The sequence below is a fragment of the Muscardinus avellanarius genome (genome assembly GCF_963383645.1).
Source record: "Muscardinus avellanarius genome assembly, chromosome: 2".
NCBI lineage: Eukaryota > Metazoa > Chordata > Mammalia > Rodentia > Gliridae > Muscardinus > Muscardinus avellanarius.
In genome coordinates this window covers 201,768,719-201,785,712 of record NC_137787.1, presented here as the reverse complement: position 1 = coordinate 201,785,712, position 16,994 = coordinate 201,768,719, and the positions used below count along the sequence as shown (strand labels likewise).

The following is a 16,994-nucleotide window of genomic DNA, read 5'->3' as shown; positions in this document are numbered from 1 at the left end:
TGACTTTATGAGAAAAATCTGGAGAAGATTCCAGAAACTCAGATGTAAAAGAACAATACAAATGGATTTTCCTGGAATTGTGCCTCTTCTGTTACGTGTGGAAAATTAACTTGGAACTAGAAGACCACACAAAAAAATGTGTATGCTATGTAGAAAACAGGGTCCTGAGCAGCAGTGGCAAGTCACCGCTTAGCGTTTGCGTGAGGAGCGGAGGTGCGAGCGCTGTCTGTTCCGGGGCGCTTTCCCTGCTGGAGGTGTTGGAGAGGCCAGTGTGAGCCGCACAGCTGGCCCGAGGCTGGCGAGGCCGTGAGGGCGCTCTCCGTGCTAGCATGGAGGCAGAGGGAGGCTCGGCGAAGTCAGCTGAGTGGAGGCAGCAGCAGTGGAGCCGTGTGAGAAGCCGCCAGGCCCGGTGGTCGCTCAGAGCACTCCAGACTGTCCCTGCTCAGGGTGTCTAGCACGCACGAGGGCTCTGTGGGGAAGACGCCGCTGCGGCGCCCACCGTAGGCGAGTGGCGCTGAGGGAGGCAGTCCTCTCTTCGGCTCGGGGCCACGTCCTCCCGAGGCGCTGGGGCTGAGGCAGCTAGCACTGTGGCGCCTCCCACAGCGGTGCTCCTCCCGGGCCTGGTGGGATAGGCCCAAGTGTGAGGTGAGCAGGCGTGTTCAGGCCTCCCCCGAGCGGGGCGCGTTGCCCACCCCTCGGTGTGGGTCTTCCTCCACCCGCAGCAGACCTGTGGCGTGGGAGTGCGTGCTCCGCCTGGGGCTGCGGAACAAGTGTGGTGAGATGTGGGTGGTGCGCTCCCGGGCAGCAGTCGTCCGGGCTAGACGGCGCCTCCCGCTCTGGACACAGAGCCAGTGTTGAGCCATCTGTGGGCTGAGCCGGGAGCATCGAGGAATCCTTGAGTCCTCCATGGAACGTAATCTGTGCACGTCTTGGATGTGTTTCTTAGAAATGAGTCACAAGCCGGGTGTGGTGGTGCACGTTTGTAATCCCAGTACTTGGGAGCCTGAGACCGGAGGATCTGGGTTCATGGTCAGCCTCGGGGACTTAGTGAGGCCCTGTTCAAAAATGAAGAATAAAAAGTTGGGCTGGGGGTACAGCTTGGAGGTAGAATGCCCCTGGGTTCCATCCCCAGCAGCACCACCAGCACGACAAAAAGAAATGGGTCGCAGAGGCTGGTGAGGGATGTGCTGCAGCCGTGAAGCAGCTCTCCTCGCCAGCTGCTCTGGGCCAGCTGCGCACACAGAGGAAACCCTTTGGTCCCCTCCTCCCTGCCGTGGTCCCAGGACAGCATGCCAGTGTCCTCTTTAAAGATCGTCGGGCGTCCTGCGTGTGTGTGGTGGCTGAGCTTCGCCGCTCCTCTCTGAGGGAGATGCCTCTTGTCTTTGGGGCTTGCTTTGCGTGTCTTCGGTTACATCAAGTGTGTCTCGTAGCTTCGGGCCTTTTTTCCTTTCCTCACAAGAAGCGTGTGTGTTGCCATGTCCCTGCACCTCGTCGGGCCACCTGCCCGCTCTGTGCTGTGGAACCCGGCTCCCTGAGGCCGGCCCCCAGAGCTGGGGAGCACCACTCCTCACCAATCTCCAAGCGTGTGGCCGCATCTCCAGCTGTCACCGCATCAGGAGCAGACTGTGGTGTCGTAAGTGAACTGTGTGCCTGCACGCCACGTACGTACGTACGCTGGTCTATGCTTGTTATCATTGAAGTTTGGATGAACCCAGTGGCATTGTACCTCAGAGCTGTACTCCCAGCCCTATTTTATGTTTTTTTTTTTTTTTGAAACGGGGTCTCATTAAGTGGTTGAGGGCCTAAGTTCTGAGGCTGGCTGCGAACCTGTGATCCTCCTGTCTCAGCCTTCCAAGTAATGAGTAGTAAAACAGGGTCTCACTGAGTTGCTGGTAGTACTAGGAGTGAAATCAGAGGGCCTCACTAAGTAGCCAAGGCTGGCTGCGAACCTTCCAGCCTCCTGTCTTAGCCTCCCAATTACTGAGATTACAAGCATGTGCCACCATACCTAGCCAAGAGTTTAAATTCTTACAAAACTAGGGGTCACTTCTCTCCTCTCTACTACCAAATCGTCTGTGCTGAGCCAGGATGGCTCAGTCCCCACGGCACCTCGCAGTCCAGAGCTTGCAGAAGGTGTGGTCCTCTCTGAAGCGGCTTGCTTTATTTGGGGGTCACTCCCACACGGCTGGTCACGTGTGCTAGTGACCGTGGGTTACACAGGCAACAGCAGGTGAGCACGTCACAGTGCTGGAGCTGGAGCTGGAGCTGAGGCTCTAAGGTGAGGGGTGATCAGGCCTCTGGACCACCGCCCCACTCCGCCATCGTGTGTGCGTCTCTCTGTGTCTGTCTCTTCTCCCGAGGGCCGCAAGTGGACTAGGGCCCGCCGTGACAGCTCAAGTGGTGGAGAGTGGTTTGAGAGGCATGCGTGTGGGGATTTGTGGACAAAGTTCACCTCACATGTGGTCCCTCCTGCATTTTTCTTACGAAGGGCAGGGGTGGTTTTCCTGAAGAACTGCCTGCCTAATGGGTGCCTGGGCACTAAGGCAGCAGGATGAGGTACTTGGAAGGGAACAGAAACGTGTCCGGTCCGGCCAGCGTGGCCACCTGCTGCAGGCCTTGCTCCCACGGCCCCTCCTGGATGACATGGTGGTGTCCACAGCTAACAGTGATCTGGTCTGCCTCCGAGCAGGAAGTTAAAGGTGGGAGCGGAGGGCTGTGGTCCGTGGTGACTTCGCCACCTGTGACGGCTGTCACGGCGTTCAGCCTCATGGAGAACGGATTCTGGGCTCATCTTGTTGCCCTCATGGGCCCATCTTCCTCAGTCCTTACGGAAGTGCCCTTCTCATCTCAAAGTAGCTAGGGAACAGTAAGTGTTTGATGCTCAGTAGGCAGACTGATTGTAAGGAAGCCATAAAGTAGTGCTGGTATTTATTCATGGTGCTGCGGTTTTAATAAAGCTTTATTATTTGACTGTTAATAGACTGTGTGTTTCACGCCATTTCTTCTTAGTTCCTTGTATTTGGTAAAGGAAGCATGACCACTCCATTAGGAAGCAGAATAGCACGGAAACCGATAGTGGAGGGGTGCTTTCCTCCCCAAGGCCGCAATCAAGCCGCGCATCTCGGGGAGGTGGCGGCAGCAGGTGGCGAGGGCGCCGTGACCTGGGCCGGCTGCTGACGCTGCGTGCTTGTCTTGCAGAGTTCTCTGGGGTGCTGCACCAGTGTCACGTCCTGGCCTCGGAGATGGTGCACTTCATCCACCAGATGCAGTACTACATCACCTTTGAGGTACCTGCTCCCGTCCAGCTGCGACCGAGTCGGTAACAGGGAGACGCTGCGTGAAGGACGTTGTCTGCAGGTCTCCGACTCTCCCTTCCAGGTGCTCGAGTGCTCTTGGGATGAGCTTTGGAACAGGGTCCAGCAGGCCCAGGACCTGGACCACATCATTGGGGCCCACGAGACGTTCCTGGACACCATCACCTCCCGCTGCCTGCTGGACGGTGACTCCAGGGTAAGGCGGGCGCCCAGGACCAGGAGCCACAGCCACGGCTGTCTTCCCTGCGGTCTTAGAACGTGCGGCTCTGCTGTTGGCCTTTAGATACGTTTATCGGAGATTGATGTTTGAGGCTTGCCATTTCTGAACAGAATTGGAACAAAAGTGGGTCAGACAAGAGCATGCGCTGATGTTCCTGAAATGGTGCGGAGGCGGCAGGAAGGAGCCAAGGCCTCGAGGAGCGCTAGCGAGAAAGAGCAGTTGTGGACGGTGTTCTGAGCTGTGGGAAGATAAAGGGCACAGCCTCGTGGGTTGTACTCGCCACCCACACGCTAGCGTCGCCTCGCGCCCTCTCCCGGAAGGCATCTGGCTTCAGGGCTTCCGTGTCGTCTAACTCCAGCCTATCTAGATTAGCAAACAGGGCCAAGAAAATAGGGTTTTGATAATGCCTAATTTCATCATTAAAGCATTATTGGTCCTATGTGTGCAAAAATTGAGATCAAAGATGCTTCTAAAGAGGACATGTTAATGGTTTTATAAATGTTGGAATAACCAGCAGAATAGCTTTCAGTACTTTGAGTGTAGTTAGTAATATAGGGAGGAGTATATATCTGAAGGCTTGTAGGCCTTTTACTTCTGTTACAGGGACTAAACCTGTCTACTTGGCTAGGCATACAGCTGGTTGTAAGTTGATGGTGGCAGAGTGGGGTGCCCACGGGCGACGTCACCATGTTAGGTCGTCCTGAGGTGACAGACCGAGCTGAGTCCCACTTCATGGCTTCCGATCTAGTGGTTTTTTTTTTTTTTTTTTTTTTTTTTTGGTGTACTGGGGTTCCTGGAAGCCCTTCTACCTCCGGGCTACACTCCCAGACCAATTTTATACTTTTTATTTGGAAACAGGGTCTCCTAAGCCAGCGTGGCTGGCTTCAAACCTGCACGATCCTCCTGTCTCCTCCTCTCAAGTGCGGGGATGACGAGTGTGTGCCACCACACCCGGCCTGATCTAGTGTTTTAAATGGCATGACGCTAGTGTCTCTTCAGTAGATTTGAGAGAATTAAATTACGTGATTCACACAGACTCTCACCATAGTGACTGGCACATAGGTGTTAGCCGCTACTTCTTAAAGCAGTTAAAAGTTGTATTTTGTGGATGTGCACGTGTGCATGTATGTTTTACAGAGGTATTTATAACCGCTAGATTTTGCTCCTTTTCAGAAAACGGAGCTACTAAGGCTCACGCCCACACGATACCCCTTCTAACTGCCGACCGAGCAGTGCTTCGTGGCACTGACACTGGCGTTTCCCTTGCTGGGAATGAGTTGAGCGGAACACACCGTTGTCCTCGTTCTTGCCGCTAGCGAATAACCTCGAAGGCAGCAGAGGCCAGGGAGGGTCTCCTGTGTGCAGGCGACACTGGTGCAGGCTGCTTGTCGGGTTTGGCCAGCTTCACTGCGGGAGCATTGTCAAAGGCCCGTAGTTCCTGAAATCACGCCTGCTGAGGTGTACTCTTCACACACTATTTAATCACGAGAGGTGTTTTTAAAGAAGAAAACCATTATATAAAATGAAGTATTTCATTATTGACGCAAATCGTTACTTAAAAAGTTTACAGTTACAAATCAGAACTGAAGATGTTAAGTGTAGTGTTTTTATTGCTTGCCAAGAAAACCAAGGCTTTTCCATTGACACATACCTTTGGAGTTGGAGGCCGTGGCACGGCAGCTTCAGGTGTGTGCGTTTTTGCTTTGTCTGCAACGTTGAGGGAAGTCCTGACTCACAGGAAGCCGGTGCTGGCTGGAGGTGCTGCAGCAGGTGCTCCCGCAGCACCCCTGGGAGCAGCCTGCGCACCCCGACTCCTGCAGCAGAGCATCGCACACCGCCTCACAGGTGCAGTCACGGTTCCAAAGATGACTTATTTCTTAAGTGCCTACAATAAAAAAAAAAATGAGACATAAAGCCCCATTTAAAGAGAAAAATAAGCTATCTCCACCTTTTGTCTTGCTTTTTTTTTAATCATAAAATAAGACCTCTCCCCAGGACCAGGCCGCTTTTGATAGTGGTGTGCCTGTGTTGGTCACACGCGCCTAGCTCGAGGAGTCTCAGACCCCTGTCCTTCGCTAAGCCAGCGCCGCAGTTTTTATTGTTGCTGGGTGGTTTGAGGACCGTTTCATACAGTGACAGCCTGAAGTGAGCGCGCACGCGATCCTGTGCTCTGCCATACCAGCGCCTGCATTCTCCTGTTCTGGGAGCAGTGAGCAAGCCCCTTGCTGGTTTTGCCTCCCTTCAGATCCAGCACTCCTTCAGCTGTTGCCGGTGCTGCCGGCACTGGGTAATCGCTGTCCCTCATACGGCACGTCTTTTTTTTTTTTTTTTTTTTTGGTGGTACTGGGGTTCCTGGAAGCCCTTCTACCTCCGGGCTACACTCCCAGACCTGTTTTTACATTTTTATTTGGAAACAGGGTCTCCTAAGCCAGCACGCGCGGCTGGCTTCGAACCTGCGCGACAAGCGTGCGCCACCACGCCCGGCCATACGGCACGTCTTTTGGCAGCGCAGTGTGCGTGTCCACAGGGACGGGTGCTGGAATGTCCTCGCTGACTGTGGGGTGGTTCTGGCCGTGGGGTAGCGGAGGCCTGAGCGGCTCCCCGGCAGCCAGGGAACCAGGAGCCCATGTAGTTCCCAGGCTCTCTTGAGCCTGGCTGTGCGCTGCTAGCTCCTCTCCCCACACCTGTATGCAGCCTGGGTTGCTCACTCCACTCGTGGGCTTTGGCTGTCGGGATACCACTGACATCTCCACCTGGCTCTTTGGTCCGCCTTCCTCCCTGATGTTACCACACTGAGAGCTCACTCCCAGGACGACTCCCATCCCCGGAGAGCAGCCTCCGCCCTTCCTGGGTCCAGCCCTCAGCACCAGACCCCTCAGGCCCCTCCACCACTGCTGTGCCATGGGCCAGATTGCAGTATCGGAGTTTTGGAGAGGATAACCCACACCAAGGGCCTTTTTTCTACTTAGAAATACTTCATTAAAAAAGCTAAGCATGATGTTGAAGTTCTAGTAATGAAAAATGGTTGCTGCTTTTCAGGTACTTCTAAATCAACTCAGAGCTGTGTTTGATCAAATTATTGAACTTCAAAGTGCTCAAGATGCAATATACAGAGCCGCCCTGGAAGAGTTACAGAGGCGACTGCAGTTTGAAGAGAAGAAGAAGCAGAGTGAGGCTGAGGTAGGGTTTTGCCGGTGGGTTTATCAGCTTGAGTAATGGACTTCTTGCCAGAGTGGCAGCGGCAGCTTGCCTGCTGGGGTGCCTCCGTTGAGTCAGGGTGCTCTGACCACTTACGTGTGGTGTGCTTACCCCTGCCATCATCACGTCTTAAAGCTGAGAAAAAGAGCCGTACCTGGGAGGACCCCAGAGCTCAGCGTCGGGATGCCGCTGCTGGCCTTCCTGTCTCTGGAGGCCGCCTCTCTGCGGCCTGAAGCCCAGAGACCATGCGCCCGCCTCCCTGGCGGGTTGTGAGCCAGACCTCTGCATGGAAGGCTATTCTGTTCACCTGACTGGAGTGTATTCTCAGTGACCCAGACTGCAGAGGTTCCGCTCAGCCAGCTCAGCTCTGCAGGACTGCTTGTCATCTTGCTTTTTCAAGATGTTCGCTCTCGGGCTGCTCGGTGGCTGCAGCTGCTCAGCCTGGCTGGTGCGTGTGGCTTCCAGGCGTGGCTCGGCAGCCCAGGCACAGAGCGCCCAGAGCGCCCAGGCGTTTCTCTGACGCTTGTTCCGTTGACATCGCCGCTCCGTCTCGTGACTCGGCTGGCGAGTGAGGACAAGAGCCCTGGTGTTGTGCGCACAGTCTCCTGGCTTTGCCCGCACCCCATGGTAGCCAGGTCAGTGGGTGGGAACCCACTGCGAACCCCTCACTGCGGCTCACTGCAGAGGCTCCGTGCCTCTGGCTGGCTGGCCTCTCCAGGAGGTAGTCACGATTCCTGATGCATGCCAGTTGTTCAGCATCGAGCGAGTGTTCAGCAAATGCTAGCCTTCGTTCTTGCTTTTTTTGTTTGTTTGTTTGTTTGTTTTGGTGGTACTGGGGGTGGAACCCTTCTACCTCCAGGCTACACTCCCAAAGCTCTATTTTATTTGGAAACGGGGTCTCTTAAGCCAGCGCAGCTGGCTTTGAACCTGCGCGATCCTCCTGTCTCTGCCTCCCAAGGGCAGGGATTACAAGCGTGTGCCACCACGCCCAGCATCGCTCTTGCTTTTAAAACTGCCCACCTGTCCCTAGAGAGTCTGCCCCGGAGGGTTCTAAACGATCTCAAGTTCTACAAAGCCAGTGGGCCTCCAGGCTGTGGCTGTGGGGTGGCTGCAAGCGGTCCGTCGTGGGGAGGTGAAGGCTCTCGCCGGGTGCCTCGGTCAGTGTTGGAGGAGCCACCATGTGACAAGCACAGGGTTACTTGGTGTGTCTCACTCAGATATTCCTAAGGACCCGGGAGATATGTGGATCTGAAATCATACCTGCAGTTATAGAAATTCCAAAGGCAAAATGGTTTTTGCAGCAGCCATTTTAGACCTGAGCTCCACTGAAGCTCTGAAGATCAAGTGAGCCGACTCCTTGGGTTTTCAGAACCCTCCTGCGAATGCCTTGTGGTGGAGGTCAGCTCTGCCCGCAGCACAGCCCATCCCGTCCTCACCCTCTCGAGATGCTTGGTGGAGGGGTCCCTGGGGCTCTCCTGCATCCCATCCTCACCCTCTCGAGCTCTTCTGGTGGAGGGGTCCTTCAGAGTCTCCAGCATCCCGTCCTCACCCTCTTGGCTTGGCAGAGGAGTCCAGGGCTCTCCCGCATTCTGTCCTTATCCTCTCGAGCTTCTCGGCAGAGGAGTCCCCAGGGCTCTCTCTCCTTCACTTCAGGGCTCTTCTCTCCTTTCCCCCCACTTTTCTTCTCAGAACGCCTACAGCTATGATATTTCCAATTCAGATTTAGGAGAGAAGGTCTTTTACTTGTTTCGTTTTTTTAAAAAAAAAAGCGTTGAAAAATCTTGGTTTCTAACATGAGCACACTTCGTTATTTGCTGTCTTACAACACCCACGCCCATACACTCAACTGTCTCAATCATGTCACTGTCTCCAGCAGTATCGTAATTGATATGGTTACTGGAAAAATCGTTTCATTATTTTGCATCCCCCTAGATTAAATCCTACTTGGTAGGTGCACTCAGACTCACTGTAATGCCCTTCAGGTTATTCCACCAACTAAATGTACAGGTACATCGATTGCTTTTATTTTTGCTTTTAATTTTTTAGGGATTGCTCTTATTTATAAAACAAAATTGAATTATGTAAGGTATTTAATTTGAATTCAGTTTTAAAACAAAACATTTAGCCAGTCCAGCAATTGTAGTCTCTCATGAACATGGATATAAAAACTCAAAGTATTAGCAGACTGGGACATACCAAAAGGAAAACATGTTCTACCATACTTAAGCTTATTCCAGGACCACGAAGCTCTTTGTATTATTCTTATAAAATGCTATAATTCACATTTTAAAACTTCATATGAAAAGTCATTTGTTGTCAAGTAGAATCTGCTAAAAGACTTGCATGGGAATCTCCAGCACGGCTTCCTCGTCGGTGCAGCGAGGAGCTTTGTCCCCAAGATGGGGAGGGGCTCCGAGCTGCCGCCGCTGTCCATGAAAAGGGAGAGAGGGAGAGGAAGAGGCCCATCTTTCTGCAGGAGTTGTGATTGTGAGCACAGAAAACCCGAAAATAGTCTGGAAAATTGTTGGGATAAATAGGTGAATTTATCAAAGCATCTGGGAAGAAGGAAGGTTCATATGTAGCAATGAATTTTATTTCTGTCAGCAACAAACGGTGGGATTTTAAAAGAAATGCTGTTAAAGGAACGCTGAGGTATAAGACCGTAAGGAGCGGTGCAAGCCAGTGCTGGGAGCCCGGGGCCATGGACCGTGGGCCGGCGGGCTGCCTGCTGCGCCTGTGGGTGCAGCGCTGACCACGCCCAGCGTGTTTCTGCTCCTTCTGTGGTTGTTTTGGCTCAGGCAGCAACAGCTGAGTGGTTTCAACAGAGACCACGTGGCCCCAGGTGAGCCTAAAGCATGGAGGAGGAAGTGTCATGCCTGCTGCTGTGCCGCAGCCTTGAGCAACAGCAAAGGGCCAGCTTGTGCGTCTAATCCCAGGGTGCTATCTGCTTTGGCTTTACAGTGGAAATAACGAAGGCCACGACTTATGTGGCAATAAGGCCTGGGATAGAGAAAGGACAATTGCATGAGAACAAAATTAGAACCAGTGCATTTACGGCCACGGGCGTGTAGACAGCCTTCCCCATAGCTGCAGGCTCAGCCTTCTGGAGGTCTGCACTTCTTACACAGCACACTGCAGTTGGATAGCACATTTAAAGGTTTGTTTAGGGTTGGGGGTGTAGCTCAGGGAGCATGCGAGAGGCCCTGGGTTTGATTCCCATTTTACTCCCCCACACAGAATGTTTTAAAGACATAAAGGACAAGCTGTGGGGAGAAGAGGTGAGGAGTGGCATAAGTACGACGATCTCTCCATCTTTATGGCCAGGCAGCATTAGGTACTGCTTTAAAGCTCATAAACAGGTCAAACGGGCATAAATGTGTTGTTAAATATATAAACGTGAAGGTCACTTATTCTAGAATTGGGTGGCAAAGAGGAGCGGCATTGCTGTTGCCCAGGTTAGGTCTCTGTGCTTGAGGACGTGGGTAACTCGGCGTGTTGACAACAGCTCAGTTGCCAGAGAAGCCATCAGTCCTGCAGGCTCTCTGACGGACGCAGGCTGTGTCATGAGAAATCCTACCCTCGAACACCAGCAGCCACCAGTGTGACGAGGGCCAGGGAACAGGCACAGCGATCACGGCAGGAGAGGTGTGTCCAGCTAAGCTCCCACTAGGGCCCTGGGGAAGCGCTTGTCTGCCTGGCCCGTGAGCCCAGTGCGCCTGCTAGTGGGGGAGGTCCAGGCAGGGGAGGCGCCAGCAGAGCGCTGCGGAAAACGTGGGAAGGAGAGAAAGGAGAATGTGGCGGTACACAGTGTGACCCCAGAAGAGAACCCAGAACGGCTCTCAAGGAGAGCCAGAGAGCTCTGCCGCCACGGGGCCACCTGGGCACATGAGAAGCCCTCGGTGCCCGGCCACCTGAGTTGTTGGGAAGGCCCTCCAGATCCTGGCTAGGAAACACCCTGGCTGATTCCACTCGGGAAGTGGCAGCAGCCAGTGTTGAATATGAGGGGAAAGTTTAGATAAACTCTGAGTGAAAAAATAATTTAGCTAGGTGCGGTGGCACACGCCTGTAATTCCAGTCCTTGGGAGGCTAAGACAGGACGATTGTGGATTTGATGCCGTCTCAAAACCTAGCAAAACCCTGTTTCAAAATTAAAAATAAAACGAAATAGAGCTGGGGGTGTAGTTTTGAGGTAGAATGCCTCTGGGTTCAAGCCCCGGTATTAAAAAAAAAAATCAGAAATTTAAAGAATAGTGCTGGGGGTGGTGGCGCATGCCTTTAATCCCAGTACTTGAGAGGCTGAGACAGGAGAATTGCACAGGTTCGAAGCCAGCCTCAGCTACTTAGTGAGGCTCTCAGCAACTTCGTGAGACCCTGTTTCCAAATAAAATATAAAATGGGTCTGGGAGTGTAGCCCGGAGGTAGAATGCCCTGGGTTCCACCCCAGGACCACACACACAAAGAAATTAAAGAATAGTTACCAAGGATAGGTTTCTTTTGGAAATGCAAAAGTTCGGGAACTCTAATAATATAATTCTGCATATTAATAAAGACAATTCAATAGCTCCTGTCTATGCTGGTTCCAAGGATCATCAGATTCCTCATTAATTGAAAATAAACGGAAACAGACACCTCCATGACCTGCCAGGGAGAGGGACGGGAGCGGCAGCGCCCCAGGAGCGGCAGCCGAGGAGCCGACCTGCCGAGAGGCGTGTGTTTCCAGCAGCCGCAGCCTGGTCAGCTCGGGACAGGCGCCTACTTCGCCACGGCCCTGGCGTCGTTACTAAAGCAGGAGGCCTTGGGAGTTAAATGTGGTGCTTTTGGTTCTTCAGGGCCAGTGGGGAGTGACAGCTGCTGAGGAGGAGGAGGAGAACAGGAGGATTCTTGAATTCCGAGAGTCTATACCAAAAATGTGTTCCCAGTTGCAGATCCTGACGCACTTCTACCAGGTGCGTATGAGGGTGCGGCTGCTTGGCCTTTTCCCTGGCTGACAGTTGCTTCCCGGTGGGTGGCTGGGGGACCCAGTGCCCAGTGAGGACTGTGTGTGTGGAGGGCTGTAGGGCCAGGGCAGCCCCTGCTCCCTCCTGGGACTCCCTCCAGGTCCTCCGGGCGGAGGTGGCTGTGCAGCCAGGACAAGAACTGCTGCGGGGCGCTGGCCCTGGGTCCTGTGCCAGCTGAGAGTGCCGGCTGGGGCAGCCGACCCTGCTGCCTGCCAGCCACCACCAGAGGCCGCCTGCCTGCCTGCTGCGCTGCGTCTTCCTAGTCGGTGGGCCTGGTTCTCCTCCTAACACTTCTCAGTTGGGAGGTAGAAATAGAGATGAGAAGGACTGAGGCTGATTTCCCACTTGGTTGCTGGTGACTACTGAGCCAGTGGAGCGGGCCCTCAGGATGGGTCTGCGCGAGCCCCTGGGCCGTCCAGCTCCGACTCACTGCGGCCCACCACCGCCCGGCTCCACGGCCTCCCGCTCTCCCGCTCAGGTTCTTCCTGCATAGCTAAGGGCAACATTTATCCTGTTGGCAAATAGTCATACCTTGGCACTGGCCTGGTCCAGAGGGCAGGCTGGTGACCGGCCCGGGGCCCGCATGGTGTTAAGTTCCCTGGCCCTACTGTGTGTGTGCCATGCACTTCTGCTTCCTGAGAGCGCATGCCTGGTGGTTAGTGCCACGCTGCTAAAATAGGAAGCTGTGCAGCTGTAAAGTGACAGTGTATAATTTTGTTATTGTGTGTGTGTGTGTGTGTGTGTGTGTGTGTGTGTGTTTGTGTGGTACTGGGGGTGAAACCCAGGGGCTTTTCTCCCTCCGGGCTATACTCCCAGACCTATTTTATACTTTATTTGGAAACAGGGTCTCACTAAGTGGCTGAGAGCCTCACTACGTAGCTGAGGCTGGCTTCGAACCTGTGTGATCCTCCTGTCTCAGCATCCCAAGCGCGGGGATTACAAGTGTGCGCCACCACACCCGGGTTGACAACGTATAATTTAAAAAATTCAGCCAGTTGGTTGTTTTGGAGAGATGCTGATTTGGCATGCGATTACTCATTTTCCTGACAGAGTTGGTGTCTTTAAACGAGTAGTCTAAATCAGTATTATCCCAGTTTTGCTCAAGTTGCCGCCTTCACCCCCACAAGTCGCTACCATTCACATCTCCTTCCTTAGCAGGGAAAGCTGCCCCGTGAGCACCTGGGCGCCAGCCTGCAGCCGCTGCGCGCTGGCTGCGAGAGCGAGCCGCCAGGTCCCACCTGAGCATGGCCGGGTCTCCTGGCCTCAGTTCACAGTCATTCAGTGTGATTCAGTGTCATCTCCTACAGGAAACCACTGCCTGTATTTCTGGCATTATAATTCCTTAGTGGCTTCCATCTGTTTCCTAGAAGGACGGCTGGTCCTCACGTGGCAGCCTCAGCGTAGTCAGGGGTCATGAGCTGGGCTCTGCCTGGAGCCCAGCTCGGGAGGGAGGCCTTCGGGCCGGGCGGATGCTGAGGTGCCTGGGCCTCTTGTCCTGCGCCACCGGGATGGACAGCAGTGCCCTGGTCCACGGGTGTTGGCGCCCCCTGGCAGTGACGTTGCTGTGGAGCTGTGTGGGGCATGCCCACTGCCGACCCCTGGAGCCCGTAAGGACGCTTGCCCTGTTGTGAGGACAAAGTCTGAGGCACTTTGTCCTGTTGCATCCTCTGTACAGAGCCCCGAGGTTGAGTTAATGGGCCTTGGCTCCTCAGCCAGTCTCCAGCTCGGCTCAGTGTTTATGTTAACTCCAGATGTGGGCAGTCGTGGCTGGCGCTCGGTCCCTGGACAGCTGCCACGGTGGGGGTGTCTGCTGAAGGCCGGTGGTCGGGGGAGGACGAGGCTGAGGGGCACGGGGCCGGCGGTCCTCTGAAGTCGGTGTACCTTCCTCTCGTTCTTCAGAGCATCGTGCAGCAGTTTCTGGTGTTGCTGACGACCAGCCCTGACGAAAGCCTCCGGTTTCTTAGCTTCAGGTTGGACTTTAATGAACATTATAAAGCCAGGGAGCCCAGGCTCCGCGTGTCGCTGGGCACGCGCGGGCGCCGCAGTTCCCACATGTGACTCAGCACGGTGCCAGGAGCTCTTAGACATCGCTTCACCAGGCCTGGCAGCTGGCGCGCTGCGGGGTTTTTCCACGGCATGGCGGCTGGTAGAATTAAAGTGTTTTCGACGCTGGAGTTGGACGTGTTTGTGACGCCGCCGAGGTCAACAGTCTGGCTCACACCGCTCGCCTTCATTCTGGAAGTCTCATAGTCGAAGACACCACGATGTCTGGGCCTCTTCAGCACTCTTTCATGCAACCTAAAATATTTGTCACTTTTTAAGAAAACCTAGTTTCCTTTTAGCACAACAAGGACAGTGATGTACTCATGAACTGACATGGTAGTGTCCATGCTATTTTTTTTAACATTTCTTTAGGGGAAGTTTTTGTTACCATAATCAAATGGAAACAAGATATCCTCCTAAGACAACACATAGAGCGTTTTATTTTGTTTTTAGTGCTATAAAATCCTAACCTCAGTGAGAACATATGTACCTAGTACATTGCCTTCACATATTCATTCTTTCTCTTCTTCCAAAGTTTACATTTTATATTTAGTTTAATATTCCAGATGACTTCTTCAGCAGTACAGAAGAACACAAGCACTAGACAGAAGAGAACCCGCAGCAGTGTAGCCAAGCTTCTCCGACCACCCCGAACCAGGTGTAAATACAGGTGACGACGAATCAAGGGTTTTATTTTCAAAATTCTGACAGAAAGACTTGACTTGGATGATAGCGCTCCCCTCTTTCCTTGCCTATTTTTTCATTGTAAATATTTATATACTACTGCCCAGATGTTGGGGGGACTGTTTTTGTAAATGTCATATCAGGTCACATAAATATGCCTTTTTTATGTTGCATAAATGAAAACTTAGAAAATTAAAGTCACTTATCTTTCAGATCTCTTATTTCTTGAATAGTCTGTAAAGAGATGGTTCACTTATGGGGTTTGGGGTTGGAAATTGATAATTCACGTTAGCACATAAATTATTGTGGAACCAAGAAATGAGTGTGCACTATGGGCGCAGACCCTGTGACGGGCTGCGTCCTCGCTGCCTGGCACTGCAGCTTTTCCTTCCGGTGTGGATCCCTCAAATGATCCTTGGAGTGTGAGCTAAGTTTAGTTAAGTCCTTGAGAGTGGAAAGCAGAGGCGGCAGAGGTGGCGCTGGGACTGGCCTCGGGTCCTGCTTCCACTCTGACTTGAAGCCCTGACCAAGCATTGGTGCTCAGGAGAAGACACTCCAGGAAGTGCCCCTGGCCAGAAGGGTGCTGGCACCGGCAGAGGAGCCGCTGCGCAGGTGCCCTTGTCCTGGGCGGCCGGTGGAGAGCGGCAGGGCATTTCAGGAAGTGCTAGTGGAGTGCTCGGCTGGCCTGGCCCACCCGGGAGCGGGCCACTGGCTGGGCAGGGTCAGCGAGGCAGCGGGCAAGCTTGCCTCTGCGCTCCAGCCCCGGGCACAAGACTCTCCCCTACAGGACAGGAGAGTGCCAGTGCCGCCAGCATCAAAGCACGTGAGGTGGGCGAGGGCACGTTTGCCACTAGCCAGATGGGATGTGCGGCCAGGCCAGGCCGGAGCCGCATGCGGAGGCTGCGTGGGGATCAGCCTGCGCGCAGCACACGCCCAGTGCCCAGCATACGGCTGCCAGTGGCTCCGCTGCTCTGCCAGGTGAGTGCCGCCCATTAGCACAGTGCTTCCAGTTAGAGCTTCTGTTTCTATTGCAGTGGGTGCTGGCTGACAGAGCCACGTGGAGAGCTCCGGAGTCACCACAGTTCACGGGCTAGGAGGGCGCAGCAATCGGGCGATGGCACCTGCGTGCAAGGTAGGTGGCACTGGGCGCTTCCCAACTTGAGCCTTGGCTTTTGGGGGGCTGACCTGGAAGAAGGGCCGCTTAGACCACTCCGCCCCCCCAGAGGCCTCCGTCCTTTCAGGAAGAAAGCCCCAGTCCGGGGGGTATTGTTCCGACAGCCCCTCAGCTTAACGGGGTGTGAATTACTCAGTGCCACTTTAGTGGGTAGATCGTACAGTAGCTTGTTAGTTTTCTGCCATGACACGAGACGAGACCCCGGATTCTGAAGTGAGGTAATTCTCTGAGGACCATCTTTTTATATAGGCTTTCAGATTTGTTAGCATACATTTTTACGTGGGTGCTTTCATAAATTTCAGAATAATCACTCTTAAGTTACATTCTTTTCATTCTTTTCAATATTTTTATTCTTTTCAGTATTACCAAGAAATATTTGTATTACTAAAAACATTTGTAATTTCCTTTTTTCTCCCTGGCACATTTACCAAAGTTTGTTTCTAGTTTGCCTTTGAAGGCACCTTTCTTGGTATTGTTTATCACTTTACCATGCCACACAGGGTTTGTTTTTGCTTAGTGCACATGTAATATCTCCCATCTCCCTCCTGGCTTGTTGTTTCACGAATCAAACGCATATGGAGTTTTCTTATTACTTAATAAATATTTTTCACTGTGACTCATCTCCGGAACACTTGAGTACACTTGAGTTATATCACATGCTTTTATATAGGTCATTTCAGTGTTGTTTCTTTTTTTTTTTTTTTTTTTGGTGGTACTGGGGTTCCTGGAAGCCCTTCTATCTCCGGGCTACACTCCCAGACCTATTTTTACATTTTTATTTGGAAACAGGGTCTCCTAAGCCAGCGCGCATGGCTGGCTTCAAACCTGCGCGATCCTCCTGTCTCTGCCTCCCAAGCGCGGGGATTACAAGCGTGCGCCACCATGCCCAGCTCAGTATTGTTTCTAACCAGTAGTAGTTTGGTATTTTCTTTCAACCTTGTTATTTTCTTTCAATATAGCTACAATTTCAAAACTTCCAAGAAGTTTTAATCCTTTTTTTTGTGTGTGGTACTGAAGATTGAACCCAGGGGCATTCTGCCTCCAAGCTATACCCTCAGCCCTATTTTTTATTCTTTATTTTGAAACAGGGTCTCACTAATTTGCAGAGGGCCTCACTAAGCAGCTGAGGCTGGCCATGAACCTGTGGTCCTCCTGTCTCAGCCTCCCAGGTACTGGAATTATAAGCATGTGCTGCCACACCTGGCTTTAATTTGTTGAAAGAATAAGAGAAAAAATGAAGGGAAATTTGCCAAACCACTTACCCAAAATATAAAGCTGTTGGATATAAAGTAGTATAGTATAGGAATTGAAAGAATCCCCAACGGAATAGAAGTGTCCCCAAGTGCCAGTCATAGTGTTCATGA

At 52.8% G+C, this 16,994-nt stretch overlaps 1 protein-coding gene across 1 annotated transcript in view; it reads left to right on the top strand.

Annotated features, from left to right (window-relative positions):
- The window catches only part of TUBGCP3 (tubulin gamma complex component 3), a gene marked incomplete at both ends in the record, with an annotated part of 66,530 nt that extends 52,743 nt beyond the window's left edge, over positions 1-13,787 (top strand). The window contains 5 exons of the mRNA XM_080690124.1: positions 3,199-3,287; positions 3,379-3,510; positions 6,574-6,714; positions 11,562-11,678; positions 13,629-13,787. Of these exons, the coding sequence (XP_080546250.1) occupies positions 3,199-3,287; positions 3,379-3,510; positions 6,574-6,714; positions 11,562-11,678; positions 13,629-13,787 (638 nt within the window). The remainder of the gene's footprint in view (positions 1-3,198; positions 3,288-3,378; positions 3,511-6,573; positions 6,715-11,561; positions 11,679-13,628) is intronic.
- Between the last annotated feature and the right edge of the window lie 3,207 nt (positions 13,788-16,994).